This window comes from Pristiophorus japonicus, chromosome 22 (assembly GCF_044704955.1).
Source record: "Pristiophorus japonicus isolate sPriJap1 chromosome 22, sPriJap1.hap1, whole genome shotgun sequence".
NCBI lineage: Eukaryota > Metazoa > Chordata > Chondrichthyes > Pristiophoridae > Pristiophorus > Pristiophorus japonicus.
Window position 1 is genome coordinate 65,983,281 of NC_091998.1, and position 27,939 is coordinate 66,011,219.

Sequence of the window (27,939 nt, forward strand, 5' to 3'; positions counted from 1 at the left end):
GTGACTCCAGTCCCACAGCAATGTGATTGACTCTGAAATGGCCAGTTGCATTAAACCGCTTAAAGAATTATCACCACACGGACTGCAACGGTTCAAGAAGGCGGCTCACCACCTCCTCAAGGGGCAATTAGGGATGGGCAATAAATGCTGGCCTTGCCAGCGACGCCCACATCCCGTGAATGAATTAAACAAAATTCACAATACTGATACCCGGCATCTTTTCATCGCCCCACATTAAATGTTTAAAGCAACGATATCTCTTGGTTCTGATTCAGATTTGAGCTAATTGTGACTAATTTATCCATAAACCTCCTTCAGTCACATTCCAGCCTTTCCTCCCACTATTTTGATAATCTGATCTCCTGTCATATTACTGGGACTTTCATGCTGAGATGGAACCTGATCTCCAGCTCACACAGCTGGGCACGAATAGATCAGTAACAGACAGCACTTCGAGCAGTATTTATAGGGTGAAGTATACTGTATCTGAGCACCACCTATCATTTAACATACACCATCTTACCGGGAAAACCCAACAGTTAACGGGAGATAAGAAAATACGAACTTAAGAATTAGGAGTCGGCCAGTCGGCCCCTCGAGTCTGCTCCGCCATTCAATAAGATCACGGCTGATCTTCGACCTTAACTCCACTTTCCTGCACTATCCCCATATTTCTTGATTCCCTTAATATCCAAAAATCTATCGATCCCTGTCTTGAATATACTCAACGACTGAGCCTCCACAGCCCTCTGGGACAGAGAATTCCAAAGATTCACCACCCTCTGAGTGAAGAAGTTTCTCCTCATCTCAGTCCTAAATGGCCGACCCCTTATCCTGAGACTGTGACCCCTGGTTCTAGACTCCCCAGCCCGGGGGAAACACCCTCCCTGCATCTACCCTGTCAAGCCCTTTAAGAATTTTGTATGTTTCAATGAGATCACCTCTCATTCTTCTAAACTCTAGAGAATATCGGCCTAGTCTACTCAATCTCTCCTCATAGGACAATCCCCCCATCCCAGGAATCAGTCTGGTGAACCTTCGTTGCACTCCCTCTATGGCAAGTATATCCTTCCTTAGGTAAGGAGACCAAAACTGTGCACAATACTCCAGGTGTGGTCTCACCAGGGCCCTATATAATTGCAGTAAGATGCCTTTACTCTTATACTCAAATCCTCCTGTAATAAAGGCCAACATACCATTTGGACAAAACCTGGAAGCATAAGCGACCAAGAGATGGAAAAGAAAGAGAGACAGACATGAAGATTTGAGAAAAGTTATATCCACTCTCCGTTACACACATCACTCTCAGTGTAAGGTTCTCAGTTATAACACTCCCTCTGTTACACCCCACCCTCGGTATAAGGCTCCCACTTTACACGTCTCACTCAATGGTCTGTGCAAAGCACTTGAGGCGAAGTCTGAACCCACAAATTGTGTTACAGAGCTGCACAGCTTTTGATCCTAAAGCTCTCAGGAGTAGCGCCAAATAGTTTAAGGGGCCTTAACGATTGATAAACTGTGGAGAATGGATCTGTGCTGCGTTAAAATGCTCCATTTAATTAAACAGAGCGCCCACAACATTTTCATTTGGGCCGTACATGTACAGCAATAAGCTTTTGGCTGAACCTGAAGGCAGTGCCAAAGGTCAAAGGTCACAGTTGACTTGCAGAGAATGAATCCTTCCCATTTAACCATACTGTTTTAATGAAGGCACGGACTGGTTGGGCTGAATGACCTCTTTCTGTGCCCTATATCCTATGTAAGGCACCCTGGATCCGTGATTTCACGCTCCTTATAAATCTGTCTTTAGATCCCACGCAAGTGTAGCGTTTCAGCAGTGTTTTAGATAACATTAGTGTTGGGAGAGGGTTATGTATGAAATGTTACACACAGGCTCTATTCGGACAGAGGAGCGTTACAGGAGAGAGATGACTACGCAAGAGTGTTGCAGGAATTTTGTTCGGTGAGTACATGTTCCACCCCTGTATCTTTACAGTAACACTGAACTCCAACTTTGGACTTTTGTTTCTAAGCACAACGGCATTAAACAAGATATCAGGGGGTGAGAATCTCTAAGGTTTCTTAGAATTCCAGTTACCTTTCTGTAATCATCCCTAAATCATTGCTTTGGCGTATTCGTGTGCGAGCCGATTCTCTTCACAATCTGTGCACCCATTCGACCTTGAATCCACTCATTGTACAAGGCACTATCCCTCTCTCCCAGCTGAGTGAGACAGTGGAGACAACAGAGTCCGACAACACAGAAACACAGTCACAGAGAATGAATGGGGAGAGAGTAAATCACAACGGGTAAGACAGACAGAATGAAGGAAAGAGAAAAGTGAATCTAAACACACACACAGCAATGTACATGCACAGCAGTACACATATACACACACACGCGCACACTCACAGCAATGTACATGCACAGCAGTACACATATACACACATACACACACACAGCAGTACACATATACACACATACACACACACAGCAGCACACGCACACACTCACAGCAATGTACACACACATACAGATATACACACACATACAGCAGTATACAGATACACACACCCTGTAAACACACACAGCAATGTACACATACACCAGTGTAAACACACACACACACACACAGCAGTGTACACACACTTACAGATACACACACACACACAAAGCAGTGTACACACACATACAGATACACGCACACATACAGCAGTATACAGATACACACACACACCCTGTAAACACACAACAGTGTACACATACACCAGTGTAAATACACACACAAACACACAGCCGTGTACAAATACACACACATACATCATTGTAAACGCACACACACAGCAGTCTACCTGTACAGATACACACAAACAGCAGTGTACACACACACACAGCAGTGAATACACACACAGCCGTGTACACATACACACACATACATCATTGTATACGCACACACACACACACAGCAGTATACCTGTACAGATACATGCACACAGCAGTGTACACACACACACAAGTGTACACACACACACACAGCAGTATACAGATACACATACACAAAAAAGTGTACACACACACCAGCGTAAACACACACATACAGCAGTGTATAGATACACACACACAGCAGTGTACACATACACAGCAGTATATGCACATACACACACACAGCAGTGTACATACACACAGCAGTATATGCACACACACATGCACACAGTAGTATACAAATACACACAATCTGTCATCCCAAACTCAACAAAAACATGCCATCTTTTGGTGATATTGCAGCCGATGGTTCTGAGTTGGATATTTACAATGCACGTGTGAGAAACTGTCTCGGACCCAGGTATTATGATATGGATGAGCAGAGTTTTTAAATATCCATAAAACCCGGCAAGATAGCACAGAAACCTTCTGATCGTGCACCCTGTGCCTGTCACAGTTTCAGACCAACCGGGGGAACTGAAAGCACAATTCTAAGACCCTGGGCCATTGTGGGATTCAGGTGTGACAAATGTTGTATTGGCCTTATATCTGTGTGACCACGAGAAGTCAACCACCCGAGGGAGGGAGGAGCAGTTAGCAATCAGTTCAATGGCACCAATGGCTCCTGAACATTAAGTAGCAGCAATACTAGGCCGAAGGTTTGTAAACCGGAATACTAGTCAAGTGCAGGGTTAAGGACAGACACTCAAATTATTCTCAGGCACGAGATGGATGATGTATTCACCATCTCTCTTGGTTGCGTGATGGGGAGTGGTGATTGATTGCCCTGGGAACCAACAGGAATCGAGCTCAGAGGCCGGAGGTCCCAGGGAGCAGCATGTTCTGCAACCAATCACAGTGCTCGAGGATTGGAGCGTGGGCAGATACAGCAGGAGCGGCGAGGTCGGGGCGAAGGAGCGGCGAGAGACTGTAGAGGGACGTGATCGGGGCCCAGAAGAGGCGAGGGCCCAGGGGCAGCACGGGCCAGCCCACACTGCGATATGTGCGCACTAGTCCCGTACAGCAGAGCAGGTCTCCAGTCGTCCTGGTTAACCCTTGCCACTGGACCAAGACCTCGCTCTGTCAAGCCCGTGTGGTGGCTGGTGTGCAACGGTCACCCCACGTTAAAAAAATCCACGCACAGGCATCTTCCACCCTTCAGGATGTAGTTCGGGATCTGGAATATTAGGTCCTTCACTGAAACACCCGTGAACTTTTTGACATGGAAGCAAGTCATCCTCGACTCGAGGGACCGCCGATGATGATGATGGTTGCGTGGTGCTAACTAGGAGGAAGAGTCTTTTAAAAAAATATTCATTCACAGGATTTGGGCATTTATTGCCCATCCCTAATTGCCCCTTGAGAAGGTGGTGGTGAGCCGCCTTCTTGAACTGCTGCAGTCCGTGTGGTGAAGGTGCTCCCACAGTGCTGTTAGGGAGGGAGTTCCAGGATTTTGACTCAGCGACGATGAAGGAACGGCCGATATATTTCCAAGTGCGTGACTTGGAGGGGGAACAAGACTCGGTCTGTTTAGACCATCATGTTGAATTGAGGAGCAGGGCCCAGGAGGCGTGTCAGCACAGAGCTGTCCTCTCAGCTCACTCATCCCAACCTGCTGCGTCGGTCACTTTGACTGGATAAATAACCTCAACAAAAAGACATTTGATCTGCTGTGAGCTCACCAGCCAACACCAGATCTTTCAGAACCAAAGACCCTAGTGTTGAGGAAAGGTCACTCTGCCGTTCAAGCTCAGTCTGTCATTAACGTCTAGCTCTGATTCATTACCATCTTTTTCCGGACCCCTAACCAGGTCCCCGTTCTGCCTTGCAGACTCAGGAATCGATCAGGTGTCCGAGCTATCCCTTAAAGAGGATGAAAGATTGGAAGAGAGAGGAACTGGATCCATGAAATGGCTGTCTCTATATAAAACTGACAATACTGCTTCAATGCCCTTTTGTTGTCCCTCAGACTAACCCCCTTGGAATCAGACCATCTCAACACAACCTGGGGATGTGCAATTAAGCAACCAGTATTACTGCTCTCGCCGATCTGACTGTTCAGTCACAGGTGAAACACACAGACTGGACAAACTTAGAATAGTTCAACAAATCTAGACTGTTTGACCTGCTCCAGTTTAAACATTAATCACAATTCATTTGGTGGATATTAAAAAAAAATCCCGGAGGTGATATTTGGTGGACATTTACATTTGATTTATGCGCAGCAGTAAGAGGCAATTGCATCTTCTGGTGCCGTCTCTTCCTGGGCATATGCCTCCATCTTAAGTTGGCCTACTCTAGGATGTAGCTGCTGTGGCCAAAGGCATCAAAGGTTTCCCAGTACATTCCTGAATTATCATTCAAAAAGGGACAGGGGGACATAATTTTTTTTAATTAAAACATTTTTTTTTTTTATCCAATTTCTTTCCAGATCAACTCTAACGCCAAAGATCACTTTGCGCCAATGTATTTGATCTTAGGCCAGAAGGCCGAGAGGTGAAGTTGCACCGTTCCTGGAAATATTGCAATACCAGGTCGGTGCATGGAGAGGATGGGGCAAGCCCCTGATCCAGCTCCCTGTCCAAAAATCAATTCAATATCATGTCCCCATAGGGGATATTAAACTGATAAGAACAGATACTACACTTGATCTTAGCCAAAAGGGACAGGGGGACATAATGCCACCACCAAAGGTTGCGGAACTCAAACGGTTTGGGAGGGTGCAGCTTCTGTGAAAACAATGGATGACACAGGGTGCATTCTGGGTGCCCATGACACACACCTAGTTCTGGGGCCTGTTGGCGTGAGGTGTCTGCAGTGATGCCTGCACTTGCCCGCCCGTGCTCAGCATGTTTAAGACGGCTTTACCTTGCTGTTTATGGTGTCCCTCGTTAATATGCTGTACTTTGTGACGTCGTCTGCCTGATTTTCTAACCCCGCTGGCTCTTGGTGTAACACCTCCACTGTCTCTGCATTCCCTTCACCGGGTGTCATCCGTCGAACAACCTTTCGCACAATCTACAAAAAAGATGCAACGTGATTACATTCACTTCATTCGCACATTAGTCACCCAACTGTATATTTTGACCATAAACAAAAACTGCGGTGGGGGAAGAGCTTGATTTCCCCCAGATACTTTAGGCGCTAAAGAGCCTCCAAGGTAGCCAAGATGTGGTCTTATGCTTGAGCACATAAATCTAGGCTGAGGGAGTGCCGCACTGTCGGAGGTGCCGTCTTTTGGATGAGACATTAAACTGAGGCCCCGTCTGCTCTCTCAGGTGGATGTAAAAGATCCCATGGCACTATTTTGAAGAAGAGCAGGGGAGTTATCCCTGGTGTCCTGGGGCCAATGTTTATCCCTCAATCAACAAAACAAAAACAGATTATCTGGTCATTATCACATCGCTGTTTGTGGGAGCTTGCTGAGCGCAAATTGGCTGCCGTGTTTCCCACATTACAACAGTGACTACACTCCAAAAGTATTTAATTGGTTGTAAGGCGCTTTGAGATGTCCGGTGGTCGTGAAAGGCGCTATATAAATGCAAGTCTTTCATTCTTTCTTAAGTTGAAACGCCAGTTTAGCCCGTGTTTAGCGCAAGACGCCATCTTGGTAAAGGAATGGAGGCTTCTGCCAGGAACGGCTGCCCAGAGGATGGGTTAGGTGCTGAACGACGTGTACCTTGCCTCGCAAGTGCTCATTAAGGAGGCTGCACGGCATTTTGGTGGCTAACACATGAACTAATGCCCTTCCAGAGATGAAACAAGCAAAAAATGCGCACTGTAGGAAACCTGTGTTTAACAGCCAGCAATGTGACAACTCCAAGCCCTATCTACAGCAACACTCCAGTGTAGTGACTCACAGGCCTCTCCTTCAGAGCAAGCTTCAGGCTGATGTCCCCAGGGCCATTTCACACTTTGATCAATTAAATGTCACCATTTAGCTTTCACATTTTATTGGTGCAGTGACAACATTCGTACTATGAAGTTGTCACACTAAATATAAAATGGTGCAGAAACATATTGCCTGGAATGTCGTGATTTTGCGCCATTAGTTCAAGGAAACATAGCACAATGGTAATGTTACGGGACCAGTAATCCAGGGGCCTGGACCAATGATCTGGAGACATCAGTTCAAACCCCGCCCCGGCAGCTGGGGAATATAAATTCAGTTAGTTAAATAAATCTGGAATTAAAAAGCTAGTATCAGTAGTGCCAACCATGAAACTACCGGATTGTCGTAAAAGCCCATCTGGTTCAATAATGTCCTTCAGGAAAGGAAATCTGCTGCCCTTACCCGGTCTGACCGATATGTGACTCCAGACCCACAACAATGTGGTTGATGATTAACTGCCCTCTGAAATGGCCTAGAAAGCCATTCGAGGGCAATTAGGGATGGGCAATAAATGCTCACCTTGCTAGCGACGCCCACAAATATATATAGTGCTTGGCTTTTCTAGAGGTCTTCTATTCCCCACATAGCGCCGATACCCCGTTAATGCCTGAACGACCTGCCCCGTAAAATATTTATCATTTTCATTACTTTCTTAGTGACTATGTTGCCATCTTCATCTGTGAACTGCTCTTCTGTCACCGATTCTCCCGGAATGTTCTTTGCTTCTTCGCCCTGTGTGTTGGAATGGAAGAAGAGTTAGCGAGACGTTAATCTTAAACGCTGCAATCTCCCCCACGCGTGCCCCCCCCGGAGGCGTTGCGTAATAGTGCAAGACAATAGCCCGCGAGAGGCTAAAGGTCAGGACCACAGAACTTTGACACTTGTTCAGCAACAAACACTTGGAACGCAATTTCGCACAACCAGCCAAAGTTTTGGTGCAAGTGTAACACTGCCCCTACTTGAAGAGATTGACAACTCAGCTCATTGCTTAAATCCCGTACTCATGGTGTATCCGAAGTGCAGATTGCGCCTGTACTCATTGAAGGAAGCATACATAAGATTCTGAGGGGACTGGACAGGGTAGATGCAGAGAGGATGTTTCCCCTCATGGGGGAATCTAGAACTAGGGGGACAGTTTTAGAATAAGGGGTTGCCCATTTAAGATGGAGATGAGGAGGAATTTCTTCTTTCAGAGGGCGGTGAATCTGTGGAATTCTCTGCCCCAGAGAGCTGTGGAGGTTGGATCATTGAATATATTTAAGATGGAGATAGACAGATTTTTGAATGATAAAGGAGTCACGGGTTATGAGGAGTGGGCAGGGAAGTGGAGTTGAGGCCAAGATGAGATCAGCCATGAATTTATTGAATGATGGAGCAGGCTCGAGGGGCCAAACGGTCAACTCCTGCTCCTAATTCTTATGTTCTTATGTGCACTGTATGCTTACCAGAGATGCTGGCAAGGATACAAGACAACTTGCATTATGATACAAAAGATAGCGAGCTGGAAAAATTGGGCATTGTCTGAAGAAATGTATAGCAGGTGTCTGTGCAATGTGAGTGCTGCAAATTCTAACACTTAGAGCAGCTGCTGATCCATTCATATCTAACCTAGTCTCCATCCCCTCGTTGCTTTCTCTTTATTGCACGCTGGAAAACATATCAAATGATTACATGACAAGCGCATTTTGGATCATCAGTCTGGGGGAAGATTATTTTTATTCATTCCTGGGATGTGGGCGACGCTGGCAAGGCCGGCATTTATTGCCCATCCCTAATTGCCCCTTGAGAAGGTGGTGGTGAGCCGCCTTCTTGAACCGCTGCAGTCCGTGTGGTGAAGGTGCTCCCACAGAGCTGTTGGGGAGGGAGTTCCAGGATTGTGACCCAGCGACGATGAAGGAACGGCCGATATATTTCCAGGTCGGGATGGTGTGTGACTGGGAGGGGAACGTGAAGGTGGTGGTGTTCCCATGCACCTGCTGCCCTTGTCCTTCTAGGTGGTAGAGGTCGCGGGTTTGGGAGGTGCTGCCGAAGAAGCCTTGGCGAGTTGCTGCAGTGCATCTTGTAGACGGTACACACTGCAGCCAGGGGGCGCCGGTGGTGGAGGGAGTGAGTGTTGAAGGTGGGGGATGGGGAGCCAATTAAGATGGGAGAATTATTGATGTCATTATATCGAGCACTGTCAGATACCTGCCTGACTGATGAATTCACTGTAGAAATTCTACAATGTGATTAATTATGCAATATTTAATTCACCTTCATATAATCTGCCAATTTTAACAGTTGTGCTATATTTGCAACAAAACCATCACTATTAATTTCACAAAGTAAAATTTGGCAACATGGAATTCTAAATATGAGTTTTAAACTGTCAGCTGGAATCATTTCCATTCTGGTTACTAGTTCTATCCAGTGCATGGAGCAGCACAATTCCTTAGCATTTTTACTCATCGTCAACCCATCAGAGAACCAGAAAAGTCTCCAGTACAGATGGAGGCTGTCCAGCCCTTCGTGTCGTCGCTACAGAGTCCAAAACACAGCACACTGGCCTGCTCCCTTTCCACATCTATGCAGTGTCCAGTCATTTCTTCCGCGTCTCCATTTTATCGCGGGTTTAGCATGTTTACCGGGTCAGACTGCTCCCATTCATGCTCTGGACCTCTGGATCGTGTTAGCTCCAGTAATCTACTAGTCTTAGAATCTTAAAATCATAGAAATTTACAGCACGGAAGGAGGCCATTCGGCCCATCGTGTCCGCACCGGCCGACAAAGAGCTACCCAGCCTAATCCCACTTTCCAGCTCTCGGTCCGTAGCCCTGTAGGTTACGGCACTTCAAATGTACATCTAAGTACTTTTTAAATGTGGTGAGGGTTTCTGCCTCTACCACCCTTTCAGGCCGTGAGTTCCAGACCCCCACCACCCTCTGGGTGAGGAAAGTTCCCCTCAAATCCCCTCTAAACCTCCTACCAATTACTTTAAATCTATTTCCCCTGGTTATTGACCTCTCTGCTAAGGGAAATAGGTCCTTCCTAACCACTCTATCCAGGCCCCTCATAATTTTATACACCTCAATAAGGTCTCCCCTCAGCCTTCTCTGTTCCAAATAAAACAACCCCAGCCTATCCAATCTTTCCTCATAGCTGAAATTCTCCAGTCCCGGCAACATCCTTGTAAACCTCTTCTGTACCCTCTCCAGTGCAATCACATCCTTCCTGTAATGTGGTGACCAGAACTGCACGCAGTACTCCAGCTGTGTTTAAGCATAACCTCCCTGCTCTTGTATTCTATGCCTCGACTAACAAAGGCAAGTATCCCATATGCCTTCTTAACCAGCTTAACCATCTTCAGCAAACCTTTCTCTTCACAGTGTTTGGCCTGCTACACTGCCAACCAACACTTCACTCATCAACCCCTCGAACAATATCTGCATGTTCCGCTCAGCCTCTTGGAAATAAAAATTAGAAACCGTCCGAACAGTCGGAACAAGAACACGCTCAACTGTTTGACTTGGAACCTGAGTGGGAGGTATACTTTGCCAGGTTACGCTGCAGTCAGGCAGTGAAGGATTTTGACAGTGATCGCAAAACGATTTGCAGGTTGCGTTACAATGTGCAGGATTTGTACCGTTTGGTTAGACTGAGGTCCGTGTCTCTGGATTTGGGGATTTTAATGCGACCCCATTCAAATCAGCATTCGCTGCAGTGGTCAAACACAGAGCTGCTGATACCATGCCTCCAAACCGCAAGAACGTCCGTGGTCTCCAGAATGAAAGCCCAACCCATTTGGCAGTGGGATGTCTCACTCAGACCTATTGCCCCTGTATGTCAGGGGAGAGAGCCAGGGAAGTAATTATATTCAATGTTTGGGGGGGTGGGGGGAGGGAGAGGGAGGCTTGGGAAATCCCAGCATATATTTACACAGCGAGTTTAGCGTTGGTGGGAAGCAGTTTTGTCTTTGCCATGATGCTAAACATGTGTAATGTAAGTCAAGTGTTCAGGCCCAAACTAACTGTAAAGCAAAGTGGAGCGCAAGTCCTTCCTCCAGCAGCGTTTCCCCCCCCACTTCCCTCCAGTGTGGGCTCAGCCCTGACACAGGAACTGCTCCCACACTGTAGTTGTGATGTATGTGCCCTCGAAAGAAGCTCGGCTGGTTGACAAGGTCCATGTGATTCATGAGCCGCTTCTCGAACGTTCCTCTCTGGATCTTCACCCAGACATTTCCGATTCAGATGATGCCAATAACGGAGAGAGTAATTCTTCAGTGGCATCATGTGGATTCCAGACATCGGTGGCTGTGAGCCAGCACTTGCCCATGGAAGACACGAGTCCAATGATCATCGTCCTGAGATTTCCAGTCTCCTGCATGTCCGCTCCCAGCTTCCACGTGGGATTTTCCCTCAGCAACGCGGCTGGGTTAGGACCTGGGTACCCCCGCCACATGTTGTTGCTCACTGCAGTACCGATAGACAGCAATACCACATTGGCTTCAGTTACTAAAGCAGATTCAACACTTGCACGTTTCTGCCAATTGTTGTCTCGCAATAGGTACACCAATCACAACGTTAACATGCAGCTACAGCAAGCAATTAAGAAAGCAAATAGTATGTTGGCCTTTATGACAAGAGGATTTGAGTACAAGAGCAAAGATGTCTTATTGCAATTATATAGGGCCCTGGGGAGACCGCACCTGGAGTATTGTGTACAGTTTTGGGGGCTGAAATTGTCCAAATGGGGCGGATAATTTGAATTAAATAATTATTCTCCATCCCAATCCATGGGAAGGAGAATAGAGGGATTTTGTCCTCTTTTCCTCTGTGATTTCGTTGGGGCGGTGTTTCGGGCGGCTGCAGGCCGGAAGTGGGGCGGGGCGGAAGGCGGGCGATGTCATTGGCACCGCTCTGACGTCAGTTAAAGGGGAGGGCCGCTGTGAGCTCTGCAGCCACTTTAGTGGCTCCCATTGAACCACCAGGGAGGGTTTTGGTCAGGTCAACGGCCCGGTACCCAAGAGGGGCCCGACCGAACCCGTGGCCGCCATTGTCGGACCGACTTCAGAGTCGGCCAACAGTTAAAATAAAATGGCGGCTGCGGCCTCCCCTTTAAGGGCGGACGCGCCGCCCAGCCAATGGCAGCTTCCCGCCGGGAAAAGGTGTCGGGGGCACCGAGCGGCGACGGCTCCACTCCCGCGGGGCAATTTCCCTCGCGGGGCAGAAAGGATCGCCGGGCAGTAAGGGGTCACCACCGAGCGGTAGGGGATCGGCGCATGCGCCCGACGGGGCGGGGACACGGGGCGCGGTTGGAACACGGGGCGCGGCGGAAATCTGGGGCCCGGGGGCAATTTCGGATGGGTCGGCCAATCCACCTGCTCCTGGTCGGAAAGGCCTTACCGCCCCATTACCGCCTCTTAGAGGGGCAATTTTGCACCTTGGTCTCCTTACCTAAGGAAGGATATACTTGCTATTGAGGGTTCACCAGACTGAGTCCTGGGATGGGGGGATTGTCCTATGAGGAGAGAGTGAGTGGACTAGGCCGATATTCTCTAGAGTTTAGAAGAATGAGAGATGAGGAGAAACTTCTTCACTCAGAGGGTGGTGAATCGTTGGAATTCTCTACCCCAGGGGGCTGTGGAGGCTCAGTTGTTGCGTATATTCAAGACAGAGATCAATAGATTTTTGGATATTAAGGGATATGGGGATAGTGCAGGAAAGTGGAGTTGAGGTAGAAGATCAGCCATGATCTCATCGAATGGCAGAGCAGGCTCGAGGGGCCGAATTTCTTATATTCCTGAGCGTAAGAACAGCAAGGCTCTCGGTTCTCAGCCAATGACGTGGAGTAATGGCCAGACTTTTCTCATGGGACGCACTAAGTTTCCAGTTGGTGCAGCCACCTGAGAATTGCAATCAGGAACTGGTGTGGATGACTCATGGTTACAGAGCTGGGAAGGGGAGGGGGAAGGGATGTGCACGAGAACCCCAGCACTCTAACTAGTCACCAAATGAAGGGCTGCAGCTGGGATCTGAGGTGCTGCCACTGGTAGTTTTGCCATGTGAAATGTGTGATCTGCAAGATCCTACAAATCCCCTGGGAGGACAGACGCACCAACGTTAACGTCCTCGACCAGGCCAACATCCCCAGCATTGAAGCACTGACCACACTTGATCAGCTCTGCAGGGCAGGCCACATTGTTCGCATGCCCGACACGTGACTCCCAAAGCAAGCGCTCTACTCGGAACTCCTTCACAGCAAGCGAGCCAAAGGTGGGCAGAGGAAACGTTACAAGGACACCCGCAAAGCCTCCCTGATAAAGTGTGGCATCCCCACCGACACCTGGGAGTCCCTGGCCAAAGACCGCCCTAAGTGGAGGAAGTGCATCCGGGAGGGCGCTGAGCACCTCGAGTCTCATTGCCGAGAGCATGCAGAAACCAAGCACAGACAGCGGAAAGAGCGTGCGGCAAACCTGTCCCACCCTCCCCTTCCCTCGACGACTGCCTGTCCCACCTGTGACAGCGACTGTGGCTCTCGTATTGGACTGTTCAGCCACCAAAGAACTCACTTCAGGAGTGGAAGCAAGTCTTCTTCGATTCCGAGGGACTGCCTATGATGATGATAATGATATGAGGATTCAGCCTGCGTGTTTAGAGAATGTGGGATGCATAGTTTGAAACAAGCAATGGGTGGGACTTGTTGTAAATAAAGGGTGTGGGCATGCCAATGAACAAAAACTATTTCTCTGGACCGGACCAAAGGTTACTGCGCTGCAATAATAATGCATCGGTGAATCCAATCAGCCCACTATTGTTCAATGACTACCTCTCTGTTGCTATGGTCACACTGAAGGGGTGATTGCTGACACCATGTTGCCTGTTCATAGCATCTTGCCAATCACAATTAAACCGGCCTTGTTCGACATCGTGCAGTTAATCTGAATTTTACTGTGACCCAATAGCCATGCTAGAACACCAGGGAAGTGACTTTCAGGGGTAGACCCATGACTTGCAAGTGCTGCTGTGTCTCTGTTGTCCATCAGTGTGCTGCCAGTCCCAATACGGGTTGTTGCAAGTCCCATGAGGACAAAGGTCTGGACTTCACACCTCCTTCATCGGGGTCCCCAAGAACCCTCGTGTCGAAGCACGTGTGGTGCCCATGATGGTACTACTTGCGATATTTTGTTTACGACACCACGAGCACACACATGCACAATGGCTCTGCGGGGACTTGTCAGGTGACCTTGTCACCTGATGCTTTCATTGGATACATCAGCAGTTGCATTACCACAGTAGTCCACCAGGTGGAGCTCTATTACACGATGTGCCTTCGGCTGTGAAGGTACTGTTGGGTACTGCCAACTGCGCACTGCCGATGCAAGAAGCCACCTCTCGCACACACAAAGTCAGCCATTAATCAATCTACCATCTCTGCAAACCACCTCATTTCAATTCGTGCCTGGCCATGCCAATCCTAATTACGGTCTGCCTATGTCGGGGAGTATTGCCAGCTGAAGCCTGCACACTTTCTCTTTCACTTACAGCAATGCCATGCAGCACAGCTCATTAAAAAAAAAACAAGCTATATAAAGACCGGCATTTCACCAGCATGACCCAACACCGTACTCAGTGCAGGCACAGAAATCAAACGAGCAATACACGTACTGATTAGCAGAGCCACACTCCCCCCCACCCCACCCCCACCCCAATTCCCGCCCAGGCCAAGAACAGCCACTGCAATCCAGGCACTACCTTGACAATGAGCCTCCGTCGAGTGACCCTGGTGGTGACGATCTCCTCATCGTCAGAGCTGGTCTCCGTCTCCCCGAGCTCCTTGTCTAGCTCCTGGTGGATGTATTTCAGCACAAATTGCACAGTGTTCGACACGATTTGGAAGACATTCTGACAGCTGACGAGGAAAAAGCCAAGCAGCACAAGGCTGATGAGGAACTCACTGAGCAATGTCAGCATCCTTCCCTCTGCATGGCTACTGAAATCACAGGCTGCGTCGGCTGCAACTACATGGGGTAATTTTAGGTGCTCGCTCGGCTGGCTCGGATCATCGCCCTCTATACTAAATCCCTGTCAGCACATGGGAACCGTTCCCAGGACACTTGATACCTGGGAACAACTGTTGTACAGCCTTCAGTCTAGATTACAGAAAGGAGCCCTTCAGATAACACAGGGAACGCTCGGTTTGAATATCGATATGTGTCAGAGCGATTAATCCAAAATAAAAAGGTAAGTAAATAGTGGACACCCACACCAGGTTAGTCAGCAGCTGAAAGACAGGGATACGCAAACATTTCGTATGTGGACCCTGGTCAGGCCCAGAAGGGACCCCCGCCCAACATGCGAACCCTGTCTATCTCTGTAGACACCGAGTGACTCACCATGGCCTTCCAGCACTTTTCTGTTATTTATTTCAGATGCACAAAACGTTCTTGTTTTGTCTCTGCACATGACCATTGCACAGTAATCTGCTGTGTGAATGGAAAGTTGCTGTCATTGTATAACCTGTCGGTGTAGCCATTGAGACCTGTGGTGTTACAAGCATTTCCTGGACTTTGTCCCCTATTTACAAAGCCCCAGGCCAGGAAATCTCCCCCCACCCCCGCCCCCCCATCCACAATTCAAAAACAAATCAGTGTGTGATATTAATGTGTGAGTACTTAGGGCTCGAAATTGGTTATGGCCGTTTTTGAGGTGGTGTCCCGCTTGAGAGCTGGTTTTACCGCCGGGCGTTAGGTGCAGGCTCCATCTGCAATATTCAGTTTTTACGCCCAAAGGTGAGAGAGCAGCGCTAAAAAGTGGCGTTGCACACTCCCCCCTCAGGCGGGAGCTCAGGAGGCTGACTGAATTTCCCCATTGGGAGGCTGCCACCATACTCGGGGGAAAAAACGGGAATAAAAAAAAAACCAGAAACTTCTCCGATCCACACACACACTTCCCCGACTCGTAAAACTAATGAAAGCACGCAGGAATAAATAAAGAAAAAAACTTTCTGGGTGATTCTGTCCGAGAACCACTCTTTAACCACCACTATTTCAAGCCCTGTTGGTACGGCAGCGTACAAAGCACATATCGCGACAGAGGCGACAAAGAGGCGTTGTACGCGGGATGATGTCACCACGCGGGAAGCGTTAGCCGGCACAGTGTTGTGTCTTGGAGCCTCAGCCAAAGAGCCGACTTAATTTCAGCCGGGGCGGGGACGTGGCTTAACGCCGACGGTAGCCCTTTGCCGCTCGTTTGCCGCCCATTGCCGGCGGTAAGAGGCGCCGTCCACAACCTAATTTCAACCCCTTAATGTCTTCACGTCAGAATTGAAGACCGGCATTTATTTAGCCTGATCAATAACCACAACTTCTTGCATTTATCTCGCGCCTGTAACGTAGCAAAACATCCCAAGGCGCATCACAGGAATGTTCTCAAACTAAATTTGACACCGAGCCGCATAAGGAGATATTAGGACAGGTGACCAAAAGCTTGGTCGAAGAGGTAGGTTTTAAGGAGCACCTTAAAGGAGGAAAGAGAGGTAGAGAGGCGGAGAGGGTTAGGGTCCCAGGCAGCTGAAGGCACAGCCGGCAATGCTGGAGCAATTCAAAATTAGGGATGTGCACGAGGCCACAGTTTGAGGAGCGCAGAGATCTCGAGGGGTTGTGGGGCTGGAGGAGGTTGCAGAGATAGGGAGGGGTGAGCCCATGGAGAGATTTGTAAACAAAGTTGGGAATTTTAAAATGGAGAGGTTGCTGGACCAATGTAAGTCAGTGAGCACCTGGGGCAATGGGTGAACAGGACTTGGTGCGAGTTAGGTTATAGGCAGCAGAGTTTTGGATGATCTCAAGTTTATGGAGGGTGGAAGGTGGGAGGCCGGTTAGGGGAGCATTGGAATAGTGGAGCCTAGAGGTAACAAAGGCATGGGTGAGGGTTTCAGCAGCCAGTGAGCGGAGGAAGGGGCAGAGTCAGATAATGTTACGGAGGTGGAAGTAATAAGTCTTGTTAATGGAGAGGATATGAGGTTAGAAGCTCAACTCAGGGTCAAATACGGAACCAAGGTTCAGCCTCAGACAGATGCCAGGGAGAGGGATGGAGTCGGGGGCTGGGGCTGGGGGTCAGGGGCTGGGGGTCAGGAGCTGGGGGTTGGGGTCAGGGAATGGGGTTGGGGGCTGGGGAATGGGGTCGGGGCTGGGGGGAACGGGGTTGGAGGTTGGGGGGAATGGGATCAGTGGCTGGGGGAAATGGGGTCAGGGGCTGGGGAACTGGGTCGGGGGCTGGGGGAACGGGGTCAGGGGTTGGGGAAACGGGGTCGGAGGCTGGGGAACTGGGTCGGGGGCTGGGGGAACGGGGTCAGGGGTTGGGGAAAACGGGGTCGGGGGCTGGAAAACGGGGTCAGGGGCTGGGGGTCGGGGTCGGTGGCTGGGGAACTGGGTCGGGGGCTGGGGGAACGGGGTCAGGGGCTGGGGGTCGGGGTCGGTGGCTGGGGAACGGGGCTTGTGAAATGATCAAAGACAATGTCTTCGGTTTTCCTGACATTTACTGGATGTTGGACGAGCAGTGTGTCAATTTAGAGATGGAGGAGGGGTTGAGAGAGGTGGTGATGAGGTAGAGCTGGGTGTGTTGTGTGTGGAACCTGGTGTTATGTTTTCAGGTAATGCTGCCCCTTCCATTCAGGTGAAATTGGAGGGGTCCAAGTTTAGATCCTTGGGGGGACTCCAGAGGTAACGGTGTAGGAGCAGGGAGAGAGTCGATTGCAGGCGATTCTCTGGCTACAACTGGATGGATAAGAATGGAACCAGGTGAGTGCAGTCCCACCCAGCTGGACGATGGTGGAGAGGCGTTGGAGGAGGATGGAGTGGTCAACAGTGTCAAAGGTTGCAGACAGGTCGAGAAGGATGAGGAGCGATTGTTTACCACGGTTACATAGAATGTCATGTGACTTTGATAAGAGCCGTTGCAGGGATTCAAACATGGAGTTGCTGAAAAACGGGCACGGATTTGGGAGGTGACAACACGCTCAAGGACTTTGGAGAGCAAAGGGAGGTTGGAGATGGGAAGTTTTCAAGGACAGAGGGATCAAGGGTGGATTTTTTGAGGAGAGGGGTGATAATGGCCGGTGAAGGGGGGGTGGGGGACAGTACCTGAGGAGAGGAAACTAATAACAAGATCAGCCAACATGGGGGCCGGGAAGGGAAGTTGGGTGGTCAGCAGTTTGGTGGGAATAGGGTCGAGGGAGGAAGAGGTGGGTCTCATGGATGAGGTGAGCTCAGCAAGAGCTTGAAGGGAGATTGGAGAGAAACTAGAGAAAGATGTGAGTTCAGGGCGAGAGCAAGAGGGACTATAGGGGAAGTGTGTCCCAGTTGGCTAGGGAAAGAGAGGGAAGTGGCAGAGGCAGATGAACGGATGGTCTCAATCTGAGTGATAAGTCAGTCCTTGAGCACTTCACACTTGTTGGAGGTGAGAGTGGAGGAACAGGGGAGAGGGGTTTAAGAAGACAGTTATAATGAAGAGAAGGCGTGGGGTTATCTTTGCATTCCAGTATGATCTGAGAATAGTAAACAGTTTCGGCAGAGGAGAGCTAAACCCAATAGGTCCAGTCAGATCTGGTGAGGAGAACATAAGAAATAGGAGCAGGAGTCGGCCATTCGGCCATTCGGCCCCTCGAGCCATTCAATAAGATCATGTCTAATCTGATCATGGACTCAGCTCCACTTCCCCGCCCGCTCCCCATAACCCTTTACTCCCTTATCGCTCAAAAATCTGTCTATCTCTGCCTTAAATATATTCAATGACCCAGCCTCCACAGCTCTCCGGGGCAGAGAATTCCACAGATTTACAACCCTCTGAGAAAAGAAATTCCTCCTCATCACAGTTTCAAATGGGCGGCCCCTTATTCTAAGACTATGTCCCCTAGTTTTAGTTTCCCCTATCAGTGGAAACATCCTCTCTGCATTATCTTATGTTTCAATAAGTTCACCTCTCGTTCTTCTGAACTCCATGAATGGCTAAACCAGTTGGCCTCCATAACTTTCAAATCTGTGTCCCTTGGTTTTAAGGGAGCGGAGACAAGGGCTGTACTAGTGGGCCTGACCAGTTGAGAGAGGGTAATGGTTTTACTGAGGACAAGAGCACCAAGGGTGGAGGTGCAGGTATAATTGAGCAGATCAGTAGCTGCAGAAATATTGTGGTGTTTGGAGGGCCAAAGTTCGAGACCGTTGGCAATTGGAACATGTAGTTGTAAGTGACTTGGGGCAGAATTTTTTTTCCAGGGACGGACACAGAAGGAAGTGGGGCTGGGAGGGGGAAAGGGGGGAAGTGGGTACAGAGCGATAAACGGAAGAGATGAGAGATGGCCTTATCTGTGATTGACAGGATGGGAGTGGAGAGGCCAACTGAGAGAGCAAGGTCGAGGGGGTGGCTGTGATTATGGGTAGGGGAGTTTAGATGGAGAGAGAGGTGATCATATCTCTGAGAAACATCAGATGCAAACTTCCCATGCTGCAAGTTAGTTTGAAGCACAGTCACTGTTGTTAAGGAGGCAACAGCAGAGCTCAATTTGTGTACAGCAAGATACCACAAACGGTAATAAGAAGAATGACCAATTAAACTGGTTCTGGTGGTGCTTTGAACAAGCCATGATGGTTAACGTCTTTGTTAAAATAGTGGAGAAAGCCATACGAACAATGTTAAACGTTGACTGTGCGTGGAACTCTGTCCCTCAAAAAGCAGGAGATGCAAGCTTAATTAATAATCTTAAATTTGAGATCGATAGATTTTTGCTAGACAAGGGTATTAAGAGATCTGGAGCCAAGGCGGGTGGGTGGAGTTAAGATACAGATTAGCCCTGATCTCATTGAATGGCGGAACAGGCTCGAGGGGCTGAATGGGCCTCCTCCTGTTCCTGTGTAACAGGCTCGAGGTGTTGAATGGGCTCCTCCTGTTCCTATGTAACAGGCTCGAGGGGCTGAATGGGCCTCCTCCTGTTCCTGTGTAACAGGCTCGAGGAGCTGAATGGCCTCCTCCTGTTCCTGTGTAACAGGCTCGAGGGGCTGAATGGGCACCTCCTGTTCCTGTGTAATAGGCTCGAAGGGCTGAATGGGCCTCCTCCTGTTCCTGTGTAACAGGCTCGAGGGGCTGAATGGCCTCCTCCTGTTCCTGTGTAACAGGCTCGAGGGGCTGAATGGGCACCTCCTGTTCCTGTGTAATAGGCTCGAAGGGCTGAATGGGCCTCCTCCTGTTCCTGTGTAACAGGCTCGAGGGGCTGAATGGCCTCCTCCTGTTCCTGTGTAACAGGCTCGAGGTGTTGAATGGGCTCCTCCTGTTCCTGTGTAACAGGCTCGAGGGGCTGAATGGCCTCCTGTTCCTGTGTAACAGTCTTGAGGGGCTGAATGGCCTCCTCCTATTCCTGTGATGTGCTAATATCACACGCAATCATTATTAATTTCTTACAGTGTATCGCCATTGCTGGATAAGGACTTGACAAAGGCAGCCATTTTAATCCTGACTGTGAGCTGGGTGAATGTTCTCTCTCACCCTCTCACAATCAAGTAACATGCGACTACACTTTCCTTGTTCTGACCCTTCAGATCCAGCTTTACCATCCTTGTCACTTTTGCATCATGTCACCTTGACGACACTGAGCTCCGCCCCCAAAGGCTGAGATCCCATTGAAAAGAAACCCTGTTTACAACACGTGCGGAAACAGCAGCAAATGTAACCTGGCTCACTGCGACTGGCTCATAGGAGGATGGAGAGGACAACCGTGCCAAAGGCTGTAGACAGCTCGCGAAGGACGGGGAGGGAGTCGTTTGCCACAAGCACATCAGATGTCATTTGTGACTTTGATAAGGGGCACTTTCAGCACTGGCGGGGCGCAGCAGGAATTTGTTCAGGTATTTCGGGATCAGTCTGGAATTTCATCCATTTATAAGTAGGGCTTCTACATTAAGTAAATAAACCAAATTTTGTTTTTATTATTTGGGATTGCAGGATTTTATCCTATCTTTGGTTCAGTCATTCAGTCTACTTCTCTGTGAAAACTTCGAAACACTGATTTTGAGGCCTTTAAACTCACTCCCAGCCGTCTGGTATTCCCATATATATATATATATATGTTGTGTACACAGACACACTGGTAACGGTAGCATAGTGGTTATGTTACTGGGCTGCTAATCTAGAAGCCTGGATTAACGATCCAGGGACACATGATTCCACCACGGCAGCTGGGGAATTTAAATTCCGTTAATTGAATAAATCTGGAATTTAATAAAAAGCCAGTATCAGTAATGGTGACCATGTAACTATTGGCTTGTCGTAAAAACCCGTCTGCTTCATGAATGTCCTTTAGGGAAGGAAATCTGCCGCCCTTACCCGGTCTGGCCGATATGTGACTCCAGACCCACAGCCATGTGATTGACTCTTGACTGCCCTGAAATGGCCCAGCGAGACACTCAGTTTTCAAGAAAGCGGCTCACCACCACCTTCTCGAGGGCAATTAGGGATGGCCAATAAATACACGTCCCGTGAATGGATACATATAATTACGTACTAGCAGATCGCCCGTGGCATTGCTCGCTGTAAGGTGGGGGATATTGGGCTCGATTTTCGGCCTTCTGCCGCCCCTCTTAGCGCCCCAGATGGGCGGCAATGGCGGCAGAAAGCACTTGCACCTGGGCAGCCAGCTTCCTGCGTCCCGCCGGGATATTCGGCGCTGGTATCGATGGGGCGCGGAGCTTTACTGCCCGGGAGAGCTGAGCCGGTGTGCAATGCCTCTAGTTGTGGCACTGGCCCGATTTTTGGCTCCCGCCCGATCCGTAGCGCCCCCTGGTGGGACCGCCGGTGAACGCGGGCGGTCTGAGCTGTAACGGCCGCGGTGAGGTGAAGTGTGGTTGTTTAAGTGTGGTTGTTTTTTGCGATTTACATTGTGGTGGTGCGAGTTATTTATTGAGAATGTTTTTGGTGGTTTTTTCAGGTCCCCCCGCCCCCCCGAGGCCTCGGTTATGGTGCTCCGAGGCCGGCTGTTTAGCTCGGGGGATTTCCCCTTTGCTCAGCCGACCTAGCGCCCTAAAAGACGCGGGCAACGCCTCCATTAGTGCCCCGCTCCAAACTCCGGGCCCAGCTGATGAATATTGCGGCAATAGACGCAAACTATCGGCCGGTGCAAAAGTTACTGCTCCGTCCGGGACACCGCCCCAACTGAGGTGCCACACGGCTGAATTTCTCCCCCGACTGTTTTACAACGAGCGGGATGTAATTGTGATGGAGAAAGTGTGATGGGAAGACTCTTTAATATATTACTAACCAATCTCCCTTGATGTTGCACACAGACCACGTCTTCAGATACAGCAGGGGTTCGAGGGCAGGGACAAATTGGGGCGAGGGCGCCCAGATATAATTCCGTTCCCGTTGAGTGGTGTTTACCGCACCAACCACACAGCGGCGGGGAAGCCACACTGGCGGTGATTCAATTGCCAGGTTCCCAGTCCGATGCTGTGGCTTTTAGCGGAGGACTGCAGCCAATGGTGAATCTGCTCTGAATCACTCTGCAATTTTCCCTCTGTCTGTGGACCAGTCCCTTGGCCAAGAACTGCGGTGTAACCAAACATCAATCGTCGCGTCTAACGGGCGGCCAATCCGATACCACCCATGCTGCAACACCCACCAAAACTAATGTCTCGGCCCTTATCCCTGCTTGCCGTCTTTAGTAAGTGTTATATATGTAAACTTGTATTTACTCTGTAAGCCACCACAGGGCTCATCCCCTGGAGTCCCAAGGGATCCCATAATCCCTTGGGAGCACAGGTATTTAAGGAGGCTTCACAGGTTGGAGAGGCACTCTGGAGACCTGCAATAAAAAACTTAAAGTCACACTTTACTTTGAGCTCACAGTGTTCAGTCTGACTCTTTCTCCATACACTACAGTAAAACTGGGAAGTGGTCACAACGGGGAATCAGCAGCACCCTGAAAAAATTCAACATCCCCACCGACACCTGGGAGTCCCTGGCCAAAGACCGCCCTAAGTGAAGGAAGTGCATCCAGGAGGGGGCTGAGCATCTCGAGTCTCATCGCCGAGAGCATGCAGAAAACAAGCGCAGGCAGCGGAAGGAGCGTGCGGCAAACCTGTCCCACCCTCCCCTTCCCTCAACTACTGTCTGTCCCACCTGTGGCAGAGACTGTGGTTCCCGTATTGGACTGTTCAGCCACCGAAGGATTCATTTTTAAGAGTGGAAACAAGTCTTCCTCGATTCCGAGGGACTGCCTATGATGATGATGATGATGACGACGACAATAGTGAGTCAGTGCTATAACCCCTTAAAACACTAACGTCACGTTCGTTGCATTTATATTGCAGCTTGGCTACGGTTACCATGAACAGAGTGAAGCCGACAGCAGAAATTATTGTAGATCATAGAATCATAAAAAAATTACCACACAGAAGGAGGCCTTTTGGCCCATCGTGTCCGTGCCGGCCAACCAAGAGCTACCCAGCCTAATCCCACTTTCCAGCTCTCGGTCCGTAGCCCTGTAGGTTACGGCACTTCAGGTGCACATCCAAGTACTTTTTAAATGTGGTGAGGGTTTCTGCCTCTACCACCCTTTCAGGCCGTGAGTTCCAGACCCCCACCACCCTCTGGGTGTTTTCTCATCTCCCCCCTAAACCTATCAATTACTTTAAATCTATGCCCCCTGGTTATTGGCCCCTCTGCTAAGGGAAATACTGTCCGTCCTATCCACTCTATCCAGGCCCCTCATAATTTTATACACCTCAATAAGGCACCCCTCAGCCTCCTCTGTTCCAAAGAAAACAAACCCAGCCTATCCAATCTTTCCTCGTAGCTAGGGCTAGAAATTCGGTTCTCAGCGAAAATGGTATTTTTTGCGCCAAATTAACCGTTATCGCTTCGTTATCAGGCCAGAAATTCAACCTTTAATTTGCGCAGCAATAAAAATCGGTGTTGCACGAGGATTCGTGGCGCAAACCGCGATCCTCGCCAACTTTAGGCCGAGGCCGATACCGCCGGCAGTTGGGTCTTAGGAGGACGGTAAAACACCAAAAAATAAATTGCTCCTCAAACGCAAAACGTCACCGAAATTCCCGCCGACCGGTTTTTCGCCAAAATATGGTGAAATAGCGCCAAAACAAAAATGGTCGCAAAGTCGGCCAATTTCTAGCCCCATTAACGTTTTCCAGTCCTGGCAACATCCTGGTAAATCTCCTCTCAGCCTTTCTAGTGCAATCACGTCCTTCCTGTAATGTGGTGAATGGAACTACACGCAGTACTCACTGTACGCTGTACTGGATGCTGAAGGAGGAAAGCTATCTGCATTTCAAGTTAAATTTATCAGAGTTGGACTTAACTCATTCACCGATCCCGTGCCCGGTATTGGCTTGTGTCTCCCAGTTGTATGTATATTTTTAAATGAACGCAGCACATGCCAACATCTTTTGCTGAGAGCGTACTGCTCCCAAATAGCCCTGATTTTCCTGAACCCCTCTGCATCCCAAAGCAGTGAAAGCTGGTCCTGGGGATGAGTGTGGGCGGAGTGCTTGCACAGGGAAGGTAGGATGGACAATGAACCTGACTGACTCCTGTTCGTGTGGTGCCGAAAGTTGTGTGCAAATGGATTTTACACTGGATTCGGTTTCAGAGTTCATGGACAGTCAACCTCACCATTTACAGTACTGCCTGCCCACAGACAAATGTGCCACATGTAGTTGTTCCTGATTTATCACGTTTATAAATGGGGAAGATTTTTGCACCAAAATATCCAGAAGCTATAAACGTCTCTGTGCTATAAACTTCACTGAGTTGCTCAGTGGAACCCCAAAGGGCTAAAAATATATTCAGCAATTTCACTGCCCACCCAACGAGCTACTTGGGTTATGTAATATAGGCACCTGTGCACCAGGTTTGTAGAGCTGTTGACTATTAAACAAGTTAACCGACAAATTAAACAAATTAACTTTTTACCATAAACTTAAATCAAATTAAAATTTGGTTGCCAGGGGTGATGATGCACTCCAGTCCCTCCGGCGCCCACCTCTCGCGGAAGGCCACGAGCGTACCGGTGGACACCGCGTGCTCCATCTCCAGGGACACCCTGGCTCGGATATAACCGCGGAAGAGAGGCAGGCAGTCGGGCTGAACGACCCCCTCGGCCGCCCGCTGCCTGGACCGGAGGAAGCAGGGGTCCCCAGTGGCGGGCTCTCTACGCGGGAGTCCTCCCTCTATTTATTGGGGACTTGGCCTGGAGGGTGGTCACCGGAGCAGACCCATGCAATAAGTTTTTAAGTTGGTTCACGGGCTCCTAGGCCGCCTGCAATTTCTGTGGTCTGGAGGAGTCCGTGTTCTATGTGTATGTTGAGTGTTCCAATATCTGAAGGGGTTGCTCCTCAAATTCTGGTTGCACTTCAGTCCCACACTCCTGATCTTTGGGTACCCTGTGCGGAGGGGAGCGGGCAGGTTGGAAGGCCTCCTCGTAGGACTGCTCCTGGGCCTGGCCAAGGGGGCCATCAGCCGGTCCGGGCAGCGGGCGGTTGAGGGTGTCGTTCAGCCCGACTGCCTGCCTCTCTTCCGTGGTTACATCGAGCCAGGGTGTCCCTGGAGGTGGAACACGTGGTGTCCACAGGTACGCTTGCGGCCTTCCGCGAGAGGTGGGCGCCGGAGGGACTGGAGTGCATCATCACCCCCGGCAACCAAATTTTAATTTGATTTAAGTTTACGATAAAAAGTTAATTTGTTTAATTTGTCGGTTTTAGTGCCCCTTTAATAAGGGGGCACATGATTTATGGTTTCCACTTAAAATAGTTGTAGAGCTGTTGAGTTGGGAGTGGCTTAGCCAGTCACGTGATGTTCACAAGACTCAATAAAACCCCAGCCACGATGAGGCAGGCGGCTGTGAGCCTGGTGGGTGAACTGGTAATGTTTTATTTGATTGTGATTTAATGTGATTGTTAAACCTTTTGCTCATAAGCCAACTAGTTCTTAATAGCAATGTGTTGCTATGCATTTTTAAGCAAAGAACCCATGGAGCAAATACATTGCAGTTAGATACCACCCAAAGTATCGTAAGCACCTGGTGCCATGTAGTGGGATCCTGTGTCTTGCTCTCTACAAGATGTCGACTTGAACTCTGCTCCTTTTATGGCCCCGACCTGCTGCTGGTGTGCAACAGCCTCCACACGTTAGAAAAAATCCATGCCAGATACGAGACTCCCAAAGCAAATGCTTTATGCGGAGCTCCTTCATGGCAAACGAGCCAAAGGTGGGCAGCGGAAATGTTACAAGGACACCCTCAAAGCCTCCCTGGTAAAGTGCGACATCACCACTGACACCTGGGAGACCCTGGCCAAAGACCGCCCGAGGTGGAGAAAGTGCATCCGGGAGGGCTCTGAGCTCTTCCGAGTCTCAATGTAAAGAGCATGAAGAGGTCGAGCACAGACAGCGGAAGGAGCGCGCGGCAAGCCAGCCCCATCGACCCCTTCCCTCGACGAATGTCTGTCCCACCTGTAACAGGGTCTGTGGCTCTCGTATTGGACTGTTCAGCCATCAAAGAACTCACTTTGGGAGCGGAAGCAAGTCTTCATCGATTCCCAGGGACTGCCTATGATGATGGTGATTAGGTCCTTCATTGAAACACCTGTGAACTCATCCTTTTTTGATGTGGAAGCAAGTCATCCTCGCTTCGAGGAAGTGCCTATGATGATGACTTGAACTGGTGTGTATGGGGGCGGATCAGAGGGAGAGCCCTTCGTGATTGTTGGTCCCAGAGCAGCACGTTCTGCCCCTGAGAAGGGAGCGGCACATTGCCAGGGAGCAGTGACTATGATGTGAGAAAAGAAAGCACGGCGATTGCAAGTGCATTCTTGTAGACATTTGATAGACTGCCTGTTTTCCTAGTCGGGGGTGTGAAGTGCCTCGTTGGCGGAAAGATGAGATGCGACTCTATATCTGATCCTCGAGACCGAGCCAGAATCGACACCTTAATCAGCCTGGACCAGGCTCTCACTCGGCAAGTGAGGTTGGCTTGATGGCGGATTGCACAAAATAGAAACATAGCAAATAGGTGCAGGAGTAGGCCATTCAGCCCTTCGAGCCTGCACCATCATTCAATAAGATCATGGCTGATCACTCACCTCAGTACCCCTTTCCTGCTTTCTCTCCATACCCCTTGATACCCCTTATCCCTGTAAGGTTATATCTAACTCTATCTTGAATATATCCAATGAACTGGCATCAACAACTCTCTGCAGTAGGGAATTCCACAGGTTAATAACTCTCTGAGTGAAGAAGTTTCTCCTCATCTCAGTTCTAAATGGCTTTGCCCTTATCCTTAGACTATGTCCCCTGGTTCTGGACTTCCCTAACATCGGGAACATTCTTCCTGCATCTAACCTGTCCAGTCCCGTCAGAATTTTATATGTTTCTATGAGATCCCCCCCTCATCCTTCTAAACTCCAGTGAATATAGGTCCAGTCGATCCAGTCTCTCCTCATATGTCAGTCCTGCCATCCCGGGAATCAGTCTAGTGAACCTTCGCTGCACTCCCTCAATAGCAAGAATGTCCTTCCTCAGATTAGGAGACCAAAACTGAACACAATATTCCAGGTGAGGCCTCACTAAGGCCCTGTACAACTGCAGTAAGACCTCCCTGCTCCTATACTCAAATCCCCTAGCTATGAAGGCCAACATACCATTTGCCTTCTTCACCACCTGCTGTACCTGCATGCCAACTTTCAATGACTGATGAACCATGATACCCAGGTCTCGTTGCACCTCCCCTTTTCCTAATCTGCCGCCATTCAGATAATATTCTGCCTTCGTGGTTTTGTCACCAAAGTGGATAACCTCACATTTATCCACATTATACTGCATCTGCCATGCATTTGCCCACTCACCTAACCTGTCCAAGTCACCCTGCAGCTTTTTAGTGTCCTCCTCACAGCTCACACCGCCACCCAGCTTAGTGTCATCTGCAAACTTGGGATATTACACTCAATCCCTCATCCAAATCATTGATGTATATTGTAAATAGCTGGGGTCCCAGCACTGAGCCCTGCGGTACCCCACTAGTCACTGCCTGCCAT

General features: G+C 49.3%; 1 protein-coding gene and 1 pseudogene across 13 annotated transcripts in view; both read right to left on the reverse strand.

Moving 5' to 3' along the window:
* Positions 1–27,939, reverse strand: part of LOC139235126 (ankyrin-1-like) — a 303,602-nt gene that overhangs the window by 5,533 nt on the left and 270,130 nt on the right. For 11 of the 13 annotated variants that reach the window (XM_070866335.1, XM_070866331.1, XM_070866326.1 and 8 more), the window contains 3 exons: positions 14,606–14,698; positions 7,524–7,607; positions 5,852–6,001 (listed from right to left, as the gene is read on the reverse strand). In XM_070866335.1, the coding sequence (XP_070722436.1) occupies positions 5,852–6,001; positions 7,524–7,607; positions 14,606–14,698 (327 nt within the window). Of the gene's footprint in view, positions 1–5,851; positions 6,002–7,523; positions 7,608–11,305; positions 11,324–14,605; positions 14,699–27,939 lie in introns of those variants that run through there. The other 2 variants (XM_070866325.1, XM_070866332.1) reach the window with 2 other exon arrangements.
* Positions 5,481–5,660, reverse strand: LOC139235231 (U2 spliceosomal RNA; annotated as a pseudogene).